This window comes from Ambystoma mexicanum, chromosome 1p (genome assembly GCF_040938575.1).
Source record: "Ambystoma mexicanum isolate Mex_15411 chromosome 1p, UKY_AmexF1_1, whole genome shotgun sequence".
In the NCBI taxonomy this organism is placed as follows: domain Eukaryota; kingdom Metazoa; phylum Chordata; class Amphibia; order Caudata; family Ambystomatidae; genus Ambystoma; species Ambystoma mexicanum.
In genome coordinates this window covers 183,115,837-183,135,433 of record NC_090921.1, presented here as the reverse complement: position 1 = coordinate 183,135,433, position 19,597 = coordinate 183,115,837, and the positions used below count along the sequence as shown (strand labels likewise).

At 43.7% G+C, this 19,597-nt stretch overlaps 1 protein-coding gene across 1 annotated transcript in view; it reads left to right on the top strand.

Annotated features, from left to right (window-relative positions):
- Window positions 1-19,597, top strand: part of DNAH2 (dynein axonemal heavy chain 2) — a 3,498,763-nt gene that overhangs the window by 2,342,662 nt on the left and 1,136,504 nt on the right. Inside the window, exons 50-53 of the mRNA XM_069646273.1 lie at window positions 5,736-5,960; window positions 7,291-7,395; window positions 9,301-9,489; window positions 17,032-17,117. Coding sequence (XP_069502374.1) covers window positions 5,736-5,960; window positions 7,291-7,395; window positions 9,301-9,489; window positions 17,032-17,117 — 605 coding nt within the window. The remainder of the gene's footprint in view (window positions 1-5,735; window positions 5,961-7,290; window positions 7,396-9,300; window positions 9,490-17,031; window positions 17,118-19,597) is intronic.

Sequence of the window (19,597 nt, the reverse complement as noted above, 5' to 3'; positions counted from 1 at the left end):
GGCTCTCAGGACACAATGGTCTCAATTCTCGGGCATCATGTCAGACCTACTTCAGGTTCCTAGCAGAGTCGCACAGGATCTTCTGTGGTGGGACTGTGAGGACAATATTCTGAAGGGAGAAGGTTTTTGGCAACCATGGCTGGAGATAACAGTATTGACGAACGCCTCACTCACTGATCCTAATTGCTTCGGATTAGGCCAGGAGGACGTGGTACCCAGACCTTCTGGACATGTCTCCCTGTCCTCCAATACGTCTTCCACAAAGAGAAGACCTTCTCTCGCGAGAGGAGGGTTGGGTTCTCCATCCAGAGGTCAAGACTCCCAGCCTTCAAGCATGGTTTCTGATAGGCTGAGATACAAGGATTGGGACCTCCTGGATGATGTAATGGATATTTTGCTTTCGGCCAGAAGGCCAGCAACGGCCTTCTGGCCAGTACTGCTACTGTTAGAATAAATTCTGCAGCTGGTGTAGGGACACAAATGTAAACCCTTTACTATGTAAAATACCAAAGGCGTTATCTTTTCTACTGTACCTAGCCAATCTGGGGCTCCAGGTTGGAACAATTAAAGGATATTTGGCATAGCTATCCATCCTTTTTTAAGCGCTTGTCTGAAGAAACTTCATATTTTAATATCCCACTGGTGATACAATTTCTGAAGAGACTCACCAATGTTTTCCCTCCATCTCTTTTTCAGGTTCCAGTTTGGGACCTTAATCTGGTATTAACATTTCTTTTTTTTTGTTTTTCTTTTTTTTTGAGTGAGTTGCAGGCACTATCATCTGAACCACCCTTTACAGTTTTCCACAAGGACAAGGTCGTCCTGAGGGTTAAGCCTTCCTTTTTGCCTAAGATCATTTCAGATTTTCACCCAGGACAAAAGATTGTGTTAACAACTTTCTACCCTCCACCTCTTCCTGGCAAGGAGGAAGAGAGGTTGCACCGATTAGATCCACGTAGTGCTCTAAGCTTCTACATTTCTAAATTGTCTAAACTTCATCTAGATGATCAACTTTTTATAGGTTATACAGGTCACAAATTGGGTCAGGCTGTTACAAAGCAGACCAAATCCAGATGGATTACTCTAGCAATTTCAGAATGCTAAAGGATGGCAGGCAAAGATCCTCCAGAAGGCTTAAGGGCCCATTCCACCAGGGGCATGGCTACCTCTTTAGCTCTGGAAAGAGTTGTTCCTATTAAAAACATTTCTGAGGCAGCTACATGGTCTACAATAAACACGTTCATGAAGCATTACTGCCTTGATTCTTCACTGAGTCAGAATGGAAGCTTTGGAAAGACTGTCCTCCATTCTGTTAATTGAAACCATTGATACATTCTTACATCCCTCCACCAAAACAAACACTGCTTTTGGAGTCTATCAAAGATGAGGAATACTTGGGAGGTCACAATCCATTTGAAGAAGTTACTTACCTCTCCTAGCTTTCTTTCGACTGGATGTTCCTTCCACGTATTCCTCATCGCCCTCCCAGCCTACCCCGCAGTACAATTTCCCATGCTATTACAGCTTTTGTCCTTCAGAGCTTAGTACGGTGAAACCCGTGTTGATGTGGGTAGTTCTACTGAAAGAAAAAAACAGAACTGAAGCCAATGCTATATATACCGTTGATTACATTATCCTCGAGACGGAGACCCTCGAGGGACATCGAATTTACTGCATCGACGCACAGCGCTCCCTGCCGAAAGAGCTGAAGCTGGATATTGAATATCAAAGATGAGGTATACGTGGGAGGAACATCCAGTCGAAAGAATGTTACCAGGGGTAAGTAACTTGTTCTTTTCCACTAGATTCAGGAAGTGTGCACCCATTTCAGAAGAGAGTTTCAGGTCATCTGGTGGCCTGGTAGAACATCATTTAGGACTAGTCAACTGGTGGTGTGAGTGTGAATTACTGTGACATCTGTTTTTTACAACTAGATCAAAGTTTTTTTTAGTTAATTCAAGGGATGTCAAAAAGGCAAGTGAGCAAATGTTTGATAATGTTTTTTTACATCTGGTTAGAAGAATTTAAACTTGTAGTAGTGGTATTCAGACACTACTGTAATGTTACCCTGTGTGGTTATTATATTCAGCACTTTGTTAGACTGCCAATGCTGCTGCTTCATCCCATTTAGATTTCCTAGTGCCCATAGGCACATAACAATTTTTTGCATTGCGATGTCAAAGTCATTGCTTATGTGAGGATTAAAAATCAGGGTGCCAGAATGTATTTATTTATTCACATTTGATTAAGCGCACAGGCAGCCCAACGGGCATCGTGGCACTTGTTACAGACTTTGAAAATGACTTATTAGAACATACAGTGAAGTCATTACTTAGTTACGATAGTAGAATTTGCACGCATAGAGAAGCGAGAGAAGGAGAAGAGTTAAACATGGTAGTTTTGAGTTTTTTTCGGAAGACCGGGAGAGAGGTTTCTGCTCTGAGCGTGCTGGGTAGAGCATTGCATAGCTTTGAGGCAATAAAGGGGAAGTGTATTCCTCCAGCTCTAGCTTTTTTGATATATAGCTCTAGATATGTTTTACTATATTTAAACTGTTTAGTTTTTCAAATTAAAACGTCTCCCATTTTACTGGTACATGTTTGGCAGAAACCTGTGCAGTTCCCTCTGGGACCACTGCAAAAGATTTAGGACTACAGGTGTTTGGCAGTAAACCCACTTGGTAGCAGTCTGTACCACACAGATTCACGTGGTAGCTGTGGCTGAGCAGTCAGACTTCCTTCAAGAAGAGTTAGGCACTATACAGAGTATTCACAATAGGTCAAGAGCACACAATAGAACAAGTAAACACTGACTAGGGCTTGGTGTAAAAGAGATATCATTATTTATTTAAAACCACATCTAGAAAAACACGCAGGCACTAATAGTAAGCAATTCAAAAACATGGTCACTAAAAGATATACAGTCCCTTAAAAAGAATATTAGACAAGTCTTAAGTAAAGCTCCACTTATTTTCAGACAGCGGTGAGCGCTTAACGTAGATGGCACTCTAATAGTTCGTTTTAAAAAGGGAGAGAAAAGCAGAGAACAAATTTGAAACAGATCCCAACACTTTTACAAGAACAGAACAAGAGAGGAAGGCAAGGAAAAACCGTAAATTCAGAGTCAGTAGGCCGGATCCACTTTAAGGGGATCGAAATGAAATGTGTCCAAGGTCACACGGTTGCAGTGCACAAAAGTCTTGTAATGATTCAAAAAGGAGTTGGACCAAAGAAAGGGACCAGTTAGAGGGTCAAGGCGGCCAGCCCAGTCCAGAAGGTTAAGGAGTTATTATTACCTTGTTGCAATCTTTAGAAAGGGAGGCCTGGCGGACACGGTACCTTAAAGTGGTGAGAACGCTCCAGCGGGGGCAGTTGTTCCTGGCAGCGGATGCAAGTCGGTGCTTCGTCCAGGGGAAGAGAGGATCTCGTCGTGGAGGGAGACAGGAGTCCGTTGCACTGCCAGGGAAGAAACCAGCCGCAGAGTTTCTCAGGTACAAGGAGCGGTCTGGTGATTCGCGGTTCAGTGGTGAGTGGCTATCCGTCTGCCGGGGTGCTTGGCACGGGCAGTTCGACCACGAACCGGGCTGGGGTGCGAAGAAAGAAAGGTAAACTGGTTGTGCCCACCAGTCAGGGGAAGAAGCCTCTCCAGCCGGGAGATCTTCTCTGTCGTTGGAAAGTGGTGAGTCGGTTCCGCAGGGCTCCACCAGTGGTGTCATCGTGGTAGGTCGGCTCAGCTTCTCCCTCGTCGGATTCTCAGGTCCTGTGGCGACTTCTGAAGTTCCAGTCCCCAAAGCCCTGCTTTTATGCAGCATACCCCCATTCACTCAGCCTAGCTGTCAATCAAACATGCTAAGTGGTGAGCCGGCCGACTCACCACCTGGGCCAATCACACAAGAGTGCGACTTGAGTTACCAAGGTAACTCAGTCCAGGGTGCCTAAATCCCCTCCAACACCCCCTGTTGTACCCAGACAGAGTGGCACCACTTTTGGAGGCTTCTGTGGAGAAGCCCGCCAAAAAGTGGAACAAAGGGCTCGACTTGGGTTGTAGTCACAGAAGAGAACACAAACGAATCGAGTCTTGGCAAAAAATACCAACCGGAGAATTAATATTAATTAAATAAACCGGCGGTATGTTCGAGGCTATAAGAATTAAATAATTAAAGTTGGTAGCCTCGAACAATGGGAAAATCCCATAGGGAAATATTCACGGTCAAATGTAAAAAGCAGTTTCCACTGCTACCAGCCAAAACCTGATCAGGGGGAACGGAGACGTGCCCCCTCGACTAACAGAGCCCGGGGCAATCGAATTGCCCCGACCAGTATGTCCACAATAGGATGGTTTGTACTGGATTCTGTTAATAATTTGGGACTAGTAAAGCCAATGGTGACTTTACATGCCCTGGGAGACAATAGTCAGTCCCAGGGTATGGAGTCTATGGTGGAGTGTCACTCTGACACCCCTGTGTTACTGCACGGAGGGTGCTGTGTAACACACATGGGAAAAACACATGAGACCCTATGGAGTAAAGGACCCCATAGCCCATAAAACACATTACCAATCAAAGGAATACCATAAATCATGTCCAAGAGTGGGAGAAAAAGAGTCTCACTCTTGACAGGAGGAAAAAACAAACTCCAGCAAAGCTGCTGGGGGACTCACTAGGTTAGGAAATTCAGCTTAAAGAGAGAATTCTCCCTAACAGTACAATACGCAGGATCATGTGTACTTGTAAGTCGTTTAGGCATTATATAACTGGTGAGCAAGAGATTATTAACAAGAATGAAACAAAAAAGATATATTTTTGACTTTGTTGTCTAAAATCCCGATGAAGACCTTTGCACCCTGGCAGAAATGTTGGTTAAGAGTTTCTATAAATATGTAATAGCTTGCTGAGTACCTTATGCTTATTGATTTATTGTACCTCTTACTGGTTGTTAATTTAACACGCTCCAAGTGATATGAACAATAGTAAATGAAAGCATCAAATCTTAGTCCTGCCTGTTGCTTAATGATAAAGCAGCACATTTTCAGATCACCGCTGACTGAATCTTCAGCAGCAATTCTATGAAGCAGCAGTATGAGCTGGGAACGATCCTCTGTTACATGATCAGATTAAAGAGGAGATGGTGTGCTCCAGCAGAACTCCCCATTATCCACTCATACTGCATTTCCTTTGTTTAATCAGGTCGTAGAGGGGGAGGGAGGACGGGAGGGAGGGAGGGAGAGAGGGTGGTAGAGAGGGAGGGAGGGGGGGAGAGAGGGAGAGAGGGAGACTGTCCCCTTAACCTTTGTGAAGTGTTCATGCAATGTTCCTTGATCCCTGTGGGATCAGCAGAAGACTGAAATGAAGTCACCAAGCGGGGGAAGGTCATTCAAACATAAAGGGTACCGTTCTAAATTGTTCAAAATAGAGGTAGCAGGCTCACAACACTGTTGAATGTCAGATATTAAAGGAGCAAGCAAATGGTGTCATGACCACCAAAAGTTGCCCGAACCATGTTTAAAAAGACTGGCCTTGTAGAGTTCTCTGACTATGTCGCATAATGCTGCATATTTCAGCTCTATTTAACCAATTTACATCTCAAAATAACTTATTGGCTTTACTTTGGTGTGTGTTAGACTGTAACGTAGGACACAGCTTTGAAGTGTGTGGAATCCAAGGTCCTTTTCCCTCTATGCGTTCCTCATGGCATCCCTATCACACATTCAAGACTTTCACTTCTTGTTCTCCCCAGACATCATCCCGTAATGTCCAGAACATCATTGAGAGCCGGGTTGAAAAAAGGACCAAGGGGGTGTATGTTCCCCTCGGGGGCAAGAAGCTGATCACTTTCATGGACGATCTTAACATGCCCGCCAATGACACCTTCGGTTCCCAGCCTCCCCTGGAGCTCCTCCGCCTCTGGATTGATTATGGTTTCTGGTATGACAGGCAAAATCAAAACATCAAATATATCAAGGTGAGTTGTGCTCCCTTCAGTCTTGTCTTCATTTGTATGTTCGGAAGCTAATCATATCTTCAACCTCTCTTCTGCATGCACACCATCCTCACAAATCTTTGTGCCTGGGACAACATGTCGATCAATATTGTTAGGGTGACAACACTGTACATGCACCTCAACCCTGACTTGCCGCACTCTTTGCTTATACACTACCAGGACTTAGACACAACTCTGCCAAACCTTACCTCCAGCCTACCCACCTATGTCAGTGCCAGAATCCACACACCGGTCTGTCAGTGCATCCCAATGTTTATCTGCAACACTTATGCTATTCTAGCAATGGAGCCCACTTGCATCTCTTATAGTGCATCCCAATCTTACCCTGACGATCCTCCTGTTCCTTCTGTACTGAGACCAAAGTTATTTCTGTCAGTGTATCTTAGTCCTTCCCATGACTCTTCCACTATTCTACTGCTGATGTCCACACAGGACTCTGCCAATGCACCTCTGCCTTAATATTCAATTTTTGAAAATCCCATACATATCAATGATCTTATCTTTGTCTATACCTGCAGCAGCACATGCTGCCGTACCATACTGGGACTTTGCATTTCCTTGGTATCCCCAAACTGTGATTCATCTATAAAGCAATAATCTGCACATATATGTAAGCAACTAATTTGTTGTTTACAATCATATACCTTTACCAGACGCTCTTCCTCTTGTTTATTAAATGATGCCCTTTGTTCCTTAACTGCTTCCAGGTGCCTCTCACTTTCCCTTGAATATAATCATAGAATTTGATGACATAATGACATATGAGGCTCCAAAGGTCCATCCAGTCTGAATGCTTTGCCCCACTCCACTTAGTATATAGAGACCTTACATGGGGCCTCATTACATGTATTGCGGAGCGGTAAAAGAGTTGTAATTCTTTTACTGCTGCATTACCTCACCACCGTACTACCAGGTGCCAGGTCAGCAGTGAAGTGGAGGATTAGTCACCAGCAAAAAGCTGGAGGTAAATCCACCACTTTACTGCCGAAAATCAGCAGAATTACCTGTGGCTGTAATTACGCCGGACCAAGTGGTGGTTACAGTGAATCTGTTTGGTGGTATTTCTGGCAGACTTGCTGGCAAAATAACATCAAACTTGTGATGAGACCCATGGTCTTCAGCTTTACTTTTACCCTTTTTTCTGTGACTCTTTCTCCCTGGTTCGCACTTTTTTATCTTGTGATTGTATCCCTACTGACCACTCCTTCCAAATGACTGCTCTTCTCTGTTTCTGTCTCATAGCTGTTTATCTGTCTCATCCAATTTCTCTATGTGCCTCTCTTGTTACTAGGACATGTTTCTGATGGCAGCCATGGGCCCACCTGGAGGAGGCAGGACAATGATCTCTGGACGGCTTCAGAGCAGATTCAACCTCATTAACATGACCTTTCCTACGGTAAGAGAAGAGGGGCTTGATGAATGCCCATCTCATGTTACCTTATAATCACATATCCCATTGCTCCCTGGGCATAGCTGGCACAGCTAGAAGATAACAGGATGGGGCAGGGTTGCATGGTAGCATTTTCCTAGCACCTAAAGTAGGTTTAAATATGCTCTCTATGCCTCTTCCCTTCCATCACGCTTGCCTCCACTGCACATATCATTTACATAAAAGTTATGTTTTGTATGAAAGTGTAATCTTACTTATTACCTTAATTGGCTCCTAAATAAATAATATTCAAATGCACATATGTACCTCTTGTGCTAATTTCACCTCTTAAAGTGGCCTATGCTCAGCCTGTTTCTATAACCTCTTGTATATAAATTGTGGGACCCTGGGCTTAATTCCCCTCTCTATGTACATTGGTCGTGACCAAAGTGCTATATAGCAAGTACACACTGGCAAGGCAATTGATTGTGGCTTTGGTATATGCATTGCAGACCGGGTTTGTTGAGTGAGGAAAACACTCTGCTTTAAGTTGTTCAAATGAACTGCTTGATTGATAATACAGTGGTTTTATTGATCAGTTTCAGCGATCAACATGTTGAGTTCTTTGAAAGGTGAGTGACTAATCCTAAAGCAGACAGCTGACTAGGCTGAATGACTTGTTAATATTGTATGTTCAGAGTTGCCTTTAAAATGGAGCACTTTATTTCCTATACTTTCAGAAAAATATTCTCTCGTAGCTTGTGGAATTTCTGCCGCCGTAGCAGAGTTCTGTGAATCCACGGATATGTGAATCCAGTCTTTCCTCCATGCGTTTAATGTTTTGCTGCAGGTGTAGAATACATCATAGGTGCTGTGTTTTGGATGAATGCATACACTGCCTGTTAGGCAAGATTTCTCTTTTGGCAGCTTTCTCTCCACATTTCTACTTTTGCTTTCGCTTTTGAACCTGCCCTGACTTTTTTCAGGGAAGTTACGCCTTCAGCTTCACTCCCCTAGCCTTTTATTCATTTTGTTATGGGGAAACTGAACTTTCATTCAGACTATCAGTTTTGAGTAACAGTTTCCCTTTTGTCTTTTTACCATTTTGGTAACTTTTTAACAGTGCACACAGCATCTTACCAATGCAGTGTGCAGTGGGGATACTTTTGTATCACCCTAGTCTTTTACACTTGGGATTGTTGGTTAGTATTATATGTGCCTAAAGACAACATGGTGGCAGCAAGTACATTTTTACCATTTGTGCGTTATTTCTACTGTGCACATTCGTGTTGACTGTGTATGGCTACTGAACATGGCTAGTGCCCTAAAATAGCCATTCCACAAGGTTTCCACTTGTTCTTTGGCCATATTGTTGTTTGGCTTTCTTCCTACCTTTCAGGGTCACAAATTCCCATATAAGGTCCTTCATTTGCCCAGGAAAACTCCTGATTTCGTAGGCAAGCGATGCCTTTGTTTTGTGTGTGTGTGACCAGGAAAGGGGTGGGACTGTCCTGTCCCTTTTCACCTCTGTGGTGCCCGAGTGTCTAGGTGTGTGGCATGAGCGAACCCCACAGTGGTCCCTGATTAGACCACTGCTGGCTGTTTGAATGGGGCAGATCCTTACCATTGGTGGGACTGGATATGCTTCCTTGCACCCACTTTGCTTCATTGAAAGCAAAGTGGGCATGGGGTCTCCACCTATGTAGGTTTCAGCTGTATGTATTGCCACAAATAGAAAAGGAGCTTCACAGGAGTCTCCTTCGTGGTTCCTAAAATACCTTAATTTGTAATCAGTGAGAGACTATTTGTTTTGTACTCCAAGATATGTGTCCTCTTTACAGTTGTTCTTCTTTTAGGGTCGCTATTGTGAACCTAGGGATCAAATATATATATCCATTATCAGTGTTTTCTATTATTGGGTTGTCTTTTTAGGAGTCTCAGATCAAGCGCATTTTTGGCACAATGATAAACCAGAAGCTGCAAGATTTCGAGGAGGAGGTGAAACCCATTGGCAATATTGTCACCCAGGCAACTGTTGATGCCTACAACGCCTTCATCCAGAGGTTCCTGCCCACTCCGGCAAAGATCCACTACCTCTTCAACCTCCGGGACATCTCCAAGGTAAGCACTCCTTCAAAAGAAACCAGGGTGGGGCTCTCTCATCTTCACCATCTCTGTACTGGTAAGCGACAGATGACGAATTATTGTCCTTAAGTTAATTTTTTGAAGAACACAGGCTTGGCAACCTTCCTCCACGTCCCTTGATTCCTGTTTACTATTTTAATATTTTCTATGAAGTCTAGCTAGGCTGGGTTGGACATTTCTAATCGATACTAATTCCTCTGCAGATTCTTTGTCCTTAAAGGTAACTAGGCCAAAGATCTGGGAACTCTGAATGTGTTTGTGGCTCTTGCAGAGCAGAGGGTCTGTATGACTAATTTGTCATAAGACACCAGTTATGTGTGATAGCTTACTAGAATATGCCTGGCACTGTCCACCTGACCCCAACAGTCCCTTTTTGGACTCCATATGTGTTGGACATCAGCACTTGGCATAGCCGTTGGACTCAACCAGCCGTGCATGGTTGAATATGTGTTACTGTTTCTTTTCCTCCAGTATAAAGGTTAAGATAGATTTTCAGAATCCGCCTTGTGGCCTGATTCTGAGTGGCCACCCTATTCTGATGAACAGGGACAAAGACTAATGCCTAGCCAAAGTCTATTTGGGTAGCGTGACTGACAAGCAAGGCTTAGATTTAGGAGGGCCTGAGAGTGGTGAAGAGTTCAGTTGAGCACACACAGAGCACTCTTAATAATACAAATTAGGCAGAATGTGTAACAATAGTTATATATTAATGCCTTAGACAAACTCTTTGCAGTGATAAACCACAAATAAGTAACACACTAAAACATTCACTCTTGTGTTATGGTGACATGGCCACACTAGTCAAATTTTATTTTGTCAGCAACTCTCCATGGAGGTGAGGAATTCCTTCATCCAATTGGTCAGGGTTAAAAAGTCCAATGTAGATTACATCCTGCTGGTCAAATTTTATAATCGTCTACACTCGCAATACTCAGGGAATTGTCATCTATATTGTCCACAGTAGTGGAGGGACTGTTAAATCTGGTGGCAATTTAGGATTTGATTTTACTCTTGGATGGGGACATTAATGCCAAAATGTGGGAGGGGCCGAGTTATGTAATATTTGATGAGACAGAGGACAGTTTGGCAGGGATCCCCAGGCTGAATATGACCGGCCCACAAACTTCTTCAGAGGGGCTGAAACCTTTCCAGATCCTATATGATTTAGGGTGGCGGTATTGACTTAAAATAGCACGGCGGCAAAACCCAAATGTTTACCATTTTCGTCTGATACTGTAGCAGTTCACAACAAGAAAAGGCTGAAATGGTTATTGATCAACCAAGAGGAAATGCTGAGGAATATATTTCTTGGAGTGTCTGAGTGATCAGATCAGCATTCTGACAAGTTTTTCCACCCTTATGTCTAAAATCTTAAATGTATTTGCTATTGGTGCCCCCCAAAGGAAGATAATGGGCCAACGGGCTGGATTAATCTGGTGTGCACCCAAGCTAAAAAAAAGATTGATCTTAATGTTAAAAAAAATCCCCTCTCTAGTATAAGTGATATCATCACTGCAATGAGCATTAAAAAAATTACAGCCAACAGGAAAAATGCGATGGAGAATGCAGCCTGATCAGATTGGGTAAGTGCCTCTGAAAACAATGATTCCAAGTTATTTTGGTATGGTGTGAACAACGATCCGTTTTACAAATATAAAACCATAGGTCTGAACACCATGGTATCGAATCAGGCATGGGTAGGCCATTTCTCCAGGCTTATATAGTGCGAGCTCACCTAGCGATTTCTTTATTAGGCTTTCAAGTGAGGACAATAAGATAGATATGGATGTAGATAAGGGGATGGAGCTAGTATTTACGGTGGAAATAATCTCCTTAGTAATAAAGAGCCAAAACCGGGGAGAGAGATAACCTTGCTATTACTAAACCTATATTTAAGAAAGGCAAAAGAGATAATCCTGTGTTTTATAGACCAATTTCCTAGACTCTTTGTTAAATCATTGGGTGAGCAGTATTAGCAAGGATTGAAAACTGGACCACCCAGGATAATATCTTGTCTCCCATCCAGTTAGGATTCAGATCAGGTCTGGGTATATCAGAACAATCTTTACATTTATATCTAATTGTGTCTTACTCCTTGCAGAGCGGAGGCAATTTGGCGAGTGCTCAGGTCCCTGAACTGTGCAGCCGGGGTAATTAATTTTTTAATAAAGCTCCACCAGTTGACCCAGCCCTGTGTGAGAAGTGGGAACAAAGGTCGCTGTACTGACTTTTTCCCAGTGGAGTTCGGTATGCGCCAGGGCTTTGTTCTGGTGCCCCTACTTTTTAGTCTGTATATAAATGGTCTCTATGAACACTAACTGAACTCTACTCCTAATGTCCCGAGGATGGGAAGTGGAGATTTTCCCGTGCTGGCATACGCGGATGATAATATCCTTATTGCGCGTATGCCACAGGATTTACAGAAATGTATCCAAGATTATACCAAGTTTATACCAAGTTTATGGATGACCTGGATCTCAGTATAAATGCCCAGAAATCAGCTGTTACGGTGTGTTTTAATGGGGAAAAAACTAAATGTCCAGCTATGTGCAGTAAGGGTACTATAGTCCAAAAGGTCACTGAATGTGAGTATTTGGGGACTGTTTTGCATCAGGTTGTTTGCCAGAACCGCATGTAAAAAAAACTAGCAACAAGGTTTAGGCAAGACACCAGGCATGTGGCTAGATCAATGGTAATGGTAATGGTAACGTTTAAGGCTAAACCGGTTGACATGGCCTTGAAAGTTTATAGGGGCACAGCGGTTTCAGTTGCAAATTGTGGGATGGCACTCTGGTGATATTAGAATGTAAACTCACTCCAGATAGTGGAACATGATCTTCTTAAGGGAGTGTTGGGTCTCCCACCCCCTGCCCCTAATTATGGAGCCCATCTAGAATTGAGCTGCGATTTCATTGCAGATATTTTATTATCGCTGCCCTTATTCTGCTGGTGCCATTTATGGATTAATGTCAAGGCTTATGTGACACATGATCTTATTAGGTTTTTAGCCTCAAAGGACTTGAAATGCCAGATCCCATGGTCGGCATATGTGAAGTCAAAATTGATGGAACTTAATGCTGCCTCATATTTTTATTTGTTAGATATTATGCCTGTAAATGTGTCTAGAGATATAAAGTCTAGATTTTGGGCCCATATATTAGAAAAAAGGGAATCGCAGGAGATGCTGATATAATCTAACAGGAGGCATGCGATCATAACCGCGCCATGTATTCACAAATATCTATTATGGACAGCAAATCCCGTCCAGCAAATTTTGATAACCAGGGCACGCTTTAATTGCCTGCCACTTTGAGCTGTCACAGCGATCTGGGAGTGTGATAGCATTAATCAGGCTTGTTTACTGTGTATTGCCGACCGGAAGGAATTGGCTCACTTTTTGTTATTTTGCCCGCACCTCTCTGTGGTAAGAGTTGCTTTGAGAACTTCGGTTAACGCAGTATAAACCTGCCTTGATCTATATGTTATGGGTTGAGTCTCCCAGAGAGGTTTGGCAACTTTTATAATTTCTGTCTTGGTCCTAGTACCATATTTTTATTCTTTTAAGTGAATTTGTTTTAACTTTGTGTTTTAATTGGTTTCATCATGCATTGAAATGAGTTTTATGCTATGTATGTGCACTTGTTTTTATGAAAATGTGTGCTTCTGTTTTTATGGAAATCATTGTAACTTCCTAAATAAACCTTTTATGATGACTCACTATTATTATATACACATTGACCTTGTTGTTCTCTCTTAAGAGCACGAACACTTCACTTTAAAATACAGTTCGAATCACTTTGTACTATAGTTTTTGCGAAGCAAGTGAATAAAACATAGAATCAGGTAAGTAGCCAACAATTAGAGAACTAATAGGCTGAAAATAAACATTTTGAAAAAAACCATGCAAAACCTTCAGAACAAAGGTACTATCCTTAAAAAGCCTTTCCCTAGCTAGAACCTAGTGCCCTTAGAGTAACAGGCCTCAACCAAAGTCTTTTCAGGAGGCAACAACACATCTTTTTTAGGAAGTTGAACAAGTATTACCTAGAGCCGGCAGGCAATTTGTACGTGTTCCAAAGTTATTTAAGAACTGAAGTAAAGTTCCTAAAAGGCCCTTTCCCAATTCAATCATCTTAGGGGAGACCCAGGAAAGGAAACCGCACCCGAAAGACTGTTCATGGTTAGGCAAGTGGGCGGTAAGGCCAGAACATTTACACCCATATAACCCTATAGAGATAAAGGGGTTAAAACAGGTATCTTTACTTACCCTCTGTACTCCAATTCACTCCGGGACCACCGTAGGAATTCCTGGATTCACTGGGCCTTCTGGATTTGGGCTTTAGATCCATTGAGTGCAGAGGTCCCTTCAGGTGTTGGGTTTTTGTATCTGGCTAGATTGCAGTTCTTTGCTGGGTTGGATCAGTTATGGACACTGGAAGGCTATAGTCTCGGGACACACTGGCTACTGGACCACCTCGCTGGCAGAAAACTCAGAAGAATCCCAGGACACGAGGCAGACAGTGAGCAGCAACAGCAACATGAAGCAAATGGCTGAAAGCATCCCTCGTAGCAGAAACAAAGACACTGGTCCTGCAAAGCCACTCTTGGTGGTTTAGAGCTGCAACTTCAAGAAAATGGCTCTTGTTTCATAGGTTGAGGATCTGCAGGGCTCCATGGATGTCATTGCAGCGAAGTAGCACAGGAGGACATCTAGCTAGCCCACAGGATCGTTCTGGAACTCTGCTGGGCACTTTCAGTGGCTGGATCTTCGAGCAGAGTTTGGGATTTTTAATGAAGGTCTTCAGGAGATCTGCAGAAAGATCGAACTTTGCCGAGCAAGTAAAGAAAGTACTGCTGGCTGGCTTCCAACAACGAGGTCCAGGTCTTCTGCAGGCAACTCTCCTTTGTAGTGGTTTTGGCTCCAACGATGATCAGTTGAATGGATGCAGGAGTCCCCCTTTATCCTAGCTGGAGTTACCGACAGTGCACCAATGGTAGGTGCCGCACTATTCAGACTGGCCGGGGACGTCCAATCCTAGACAGCCTCTGGCCACTACATCTGCAAAACAACAGACACACTCTGGCATGGATTTGGACTGTGTTCATACAGACTCATCCGGCCACACACAGAGACCACAACTTTGCCCGCAAACACTGAGCTTTCCAAGGGAAGGGCTTACCATTTGTGGATATCCCAGCCCTGACAGGGCAGGAAGAAAGTCAAACTACAAAATGGCGCCATCATTGTGTGGTGCCGTCATTTTTTGATCTATGCTATTCTAAAATGCAAATGTGTGCAGGACTATAAAAAAGATGATGATCACAAGTATCCGCTGCCGCCAGCCCACCATGGACACATCATGCAAGTAACTACAAAGTTGCCAAAAAACAAAGTTTTAGGGACACAGCGTGTCTACTGCACGTCATAGAAGGCGATGTGTGCAGGGAAAAACCGAGAATTTTGCACTGATAGCTATAGGGACTGATCAGTGACCCGGAACAGATAAGTTTAGCAAGGTAAAGCAAAAAGGCTGCACTTATCTCCAAAAGTAGGTGTCCCATTGATGTCTATGGAGGGGAAGCAGTAAAAAGAATCTTTCCTGAAACCCCCCCCCCGCTCCAGACTAGAGACAGGGGGATCTAATCTACCCCTGGATGGACTTCTTGCTACATTCGATTATACATCCTGGGAAGAATATCAGCATTGCTTTGTTGGGGATTGGCCTGTGCTGAATAATGAAGCCAAAGACTTAAAGACGTCTGGTCCACCTGAGCAGTTTATGATTCTCGCCCTTCATGCTCATCAGCCACTTTTAGGGCTTATGGTCAGTCTGAATATGGAAATGGGGCCTCGGCTCCCTAAAAGCGCACAATGGCAAAACATTATTTTTCCACACTGATGAAACAGATGGGGTATTCCCTGCCTTTGTCATATATAGCTGTGGGAGTACTTCCCCCCCCTTTACCAGTGTCAAAGTTTAGCCTGTACTAGGAAGGGTCACTGATAGTCAGCTGCCCCGAGAAAAGGGGATTGGCACAAATAAGTCTTCAAGTCCCTGAAAGGCCTTTTCACACTCCTCAGACCCAAGAGACGTGTTTATGTTTCTTTGGAGTAGTTAGAGCAGTCAAAAGGTTGGCAATGGTGCCACAGTTTGCCATAAAATGACTGTAGTACCCAACATGGCCTAGAAAAGCACTCCCCTGGGTTTTGGCTGTGGAGGTCTCCTAGTCTTTTATAACCTGTACTTAGCTGGGTGAAGCCTAAATCTTGCTTCCACCAACCGCATGCCAAGGTAGGTCACTGATCCTTGCCAAATCTGGCATTTGATTGCCTTCATGATCAAGCGTGCCTGCAATAAAATCTGAAGATGTTTTGCATGGTCTTCCCAAGTGGGAGTACCATAGCACTCCATGTGATGGGGATGCCACAATCACTGGCACCGGTAGTTCCGGTGCCGGTGATTGTGGCAATTGTCTTCCGGTAGGGTCCTGAACTAGCGGCGGGTCAGGCCTGCCAGTAGATCACAGCCCCTAAAAGCAAACTGTTACCGGCACCTTATTTCCGGACTGGCAAACTCATAATGATCCTCATAGTAGACTTGAAGAATTAAGCGTAGAAGAGCTTCTTCAAAATTATGGTGGGAATGCAGCGTTCATGTGCAACTGGAGAATAAAGAGTCTCAAATAAGGGGCATAGAGTATAAGAATGTTGATGCATAGGTGGGCATCGATTTAAATATACATAAAAATATGAATATAGCACAAGTCTAGGTTTCATCAGTGATAACTAGAGAGGATCAGAGCTGCCGTGAAGGGATTCAAAAGAATACCAGTTCTGAGTGTTGTAAGCAGCAAGGAAAAAAGTCCTTTACAATCGTGTTTCAACAGACCACTCGTGTCTAGAGACAGTGCATGTTGTCGTGAGACAGAGTCGGAGCATTCGTAATCTTTCTCCTCTGCCAAGAATGCTGGTGTAGGCAAGCGGAATCAGAAGACAGTGTTTCTTGCTACAAATTAGTTGTTAATAATGAGTGCTAGGCTACTTAGAGAATCAGGGCTCACTCAGCAAGTTGTGTTTCATGTTCGTATTTGGCGTTAAAACTGTTACGTGCTTGAACTGGATCTACTTGTCGGCAAATGTGCTTGTGTCTTCGGCATTATTTTCACTGAAATTGTGTAAAGAACATAATTAGTCAAGCGGAAGCCACGCAAGATACTCAGAGAGAACGTATGTATTATAATGCCCTCAAAAATTGTTATAAAGCATGTAAATAGTTAAACCTAAGGTATTAAAAATGTAATCTAGAAAAGCCACCTCCCTTGCTATATTAAGGGCAACAGAAACAAGTGTAGAGTTACTACAGTAAAGTTAAAGGAATTCCACCACAAGAACAAAAATTAATAGTCAGTCATCACTTCCTAGTGTTGTAATACTCACAAACGAATGTAGTAATGAGGCTGGGGAACGTGTGGAATTTTTAAGATTTGATCTAAAACTATGCTCTTCTCTTGCTTCAGGTGTTTCAGGGCATGCTCCGAGCAAAACGAGATTTCCATGACACCAAGGCAGCTATCACTAGACTGTGGATTCACGAGTGCTTCAGGTAGGAATCTAGCAGCTTGGACTTCAGCTGGTGAGACTGTTGGTTTGTGTCCTGGAATTGGTCACCCCTTTCTTCCGTTTGAGACAATACCTGCAAAATAATCGTGGATGTTGGAATCTTTCAATATTCCATTAGTCTTGTGTACCAATTTTATTAAATGTTTATACATGGAAGTGTGTGTGTGTGTGTGTGTGTGTGTGTGTGTGAGTGTGAGAGAGAGACAGACATAGGTGTGGGGGTGGGGAGGGGTTTGTGTGTGTGTGTGTTTTTTCATTCACATACAGTGACCTAAATGTTCAATAATGTGGTCTCTCACTCACTTCCTCTGGCCCCTCTTTTGAGTCCTTTTTGTCTCTCAATGGACAGTAAAAACTAAAATCATTCTGAATACATTATTATTTTTGACTTAAATGCCAACACAATAAGTCCAGTTATTTGCTTTTTCCATTTCCATTCCAAACACTTGTGTACGAGCGCGATAGAAATAAAATATCAATATCAATACCCTAATAAGTCTGTTATTGGCATGTTTGTTGCTCAATTGATGGGGAATGTGGCCCAATGACAGTTAGAAAATGCTTTCCTTTTTGCACATTTCCTTCCATTGACATCAATGGAACCCCACGTTGTTAGCCATGGTTGGAACCCTGTCCTATCATTTAGAGGTACGTGAAGTCTTTTTGCTTTAAGTCCCTTTCTGAACTCACTGTGTACGAGCGCGATAGAAATAAAATATCAATACCCTAATAAGTCTGTTATTGGCATGTTTGTTGCTCAATTGATGGGGAATGTGGCCCAATGACAGTTAGAAAATGCTTTCCTTTTTGCACATTTCCTTCCATTGACATCAATGGAACCCCACGTTGTTAGCCATGGTTGGAACCCTGTCCTATCATTTAGAGGTACGTGAAGTCTTTTTGCTTTAAGTCCCTTTCTGAACTCACCCCTTTTGGGGGTACCTGTCAACCATTATGAATACCAGTGCAGGGGATTCTGTGCACTTTGTGGCATTCATGTTTTCTTTTACTGTAACACACATCACCTCACAGTGAATTGCAAGAAGAGTACTAGGTGTCCCTTATTTCTTTTGTAACATTTTCCATTTTTAGATGTATTGTATTGTATCATTTGTATAGTGCCTTTCACGCCCTCGGGGGACCAAAGTCCAGGTATGGAACAATTTGAGGAGTGCTAGTATGCATGTGTGCATAATGGCCAGTATGAAGATATGAAGGGGAGGCCAAGTACCCTGCTAGCCACCCATGTCAAGCCGTCATGTGGATGGGTGGTGAGAGCTGGTATGCAATAGCGGGATAGTTATTTTGTGGCCGATATATATCTAATTATTGTTGTGACCCATAGCTGTATTCTTATGCAGATATGGTGTGCGAAGTGTGTCCAGGATGGGCTGGTGGCAACAGAAACGTTTCTACCATTTTTTTTCATGTTACTTGCGTGCACATTTGTGCTTTAATACATTGTTCCATTTTACTCGAGATAGCTGTGCCACAAGGTTTTCGCCCTGCCCTTACCCATCGTTCCCCTGTGGCCTTCTTCCTGCCCTCCCAATCAGGAAATAACATGTATGTGAATCCCCTGGCCCAAGTGAGGTACTAACAGGTAGGGGGCTATATACAAGGGTAGGTATGCAAAACAATAGAAGAGAAATAAACATGGGGACACATAGAACTGTGGGCATGTCTCCCCTGCCAGCAAGAATGGACATACCCGAGAAAGATTCCACTAGGGAATTCAGTGGAGTCAAGGGTCATTTGGAAGAAGGGAAAAACAGAGTAAGGCAGGCAAAGATATACCGAAAAATATGGAAGGAGAAAAGGGAAAGAAGGAAGATTAACACAACCTGGGGGGCTGCAGCCTTCAGTGGCTCCCCAGGGCATCAGGGAGGTGGCTGGCCAGGCTGCGTATGCCACATGCAGCCTAACAAAAGATCAAAAGCCATGTGCCTGGTGCGGGGTGTGGTCCAGGCAAAGAATTGCCTGGTGCTGTGTGAGCAGGTATCCCTGAATCAGAGGGTGTGGCTTGTGAGGCAAAGGTCCACTCAGAGGCCAGTTCTGGCAGACCGGAGGAAAGCAAGAGTCCCCGGGTTGTGTGGTGCGCGGAGGACCGGGTGAAGATGATGGCATGGCCTGGGAGCAAGTCCACCTTCCCCAAGGCTTGACGGGGGTGTGGTGACGATGTCGGCAGCAAGAGCAGCATGCGCGGGGCGCCTGCACAGCTAGGGGTACGCGAGGTCTGCGCCTTTCCCGGGGCCACATGGGGAGGGCAGTGTGGCGCATGACTTACCTGGAGCCCCAACAGCTGCGTCCTGCATGGCCAGGGCTCATTGCAAATTGCAGCGGTTCTGGGCGGAGCCCAACAGAAATGCATCATGCCCCCCAACTCAGAGAAAAATGATAGATGCACCACCATGGAGGAAATAGACGAAGGGCCTTGTGAGCCATGAGGCACATTTTCAACAT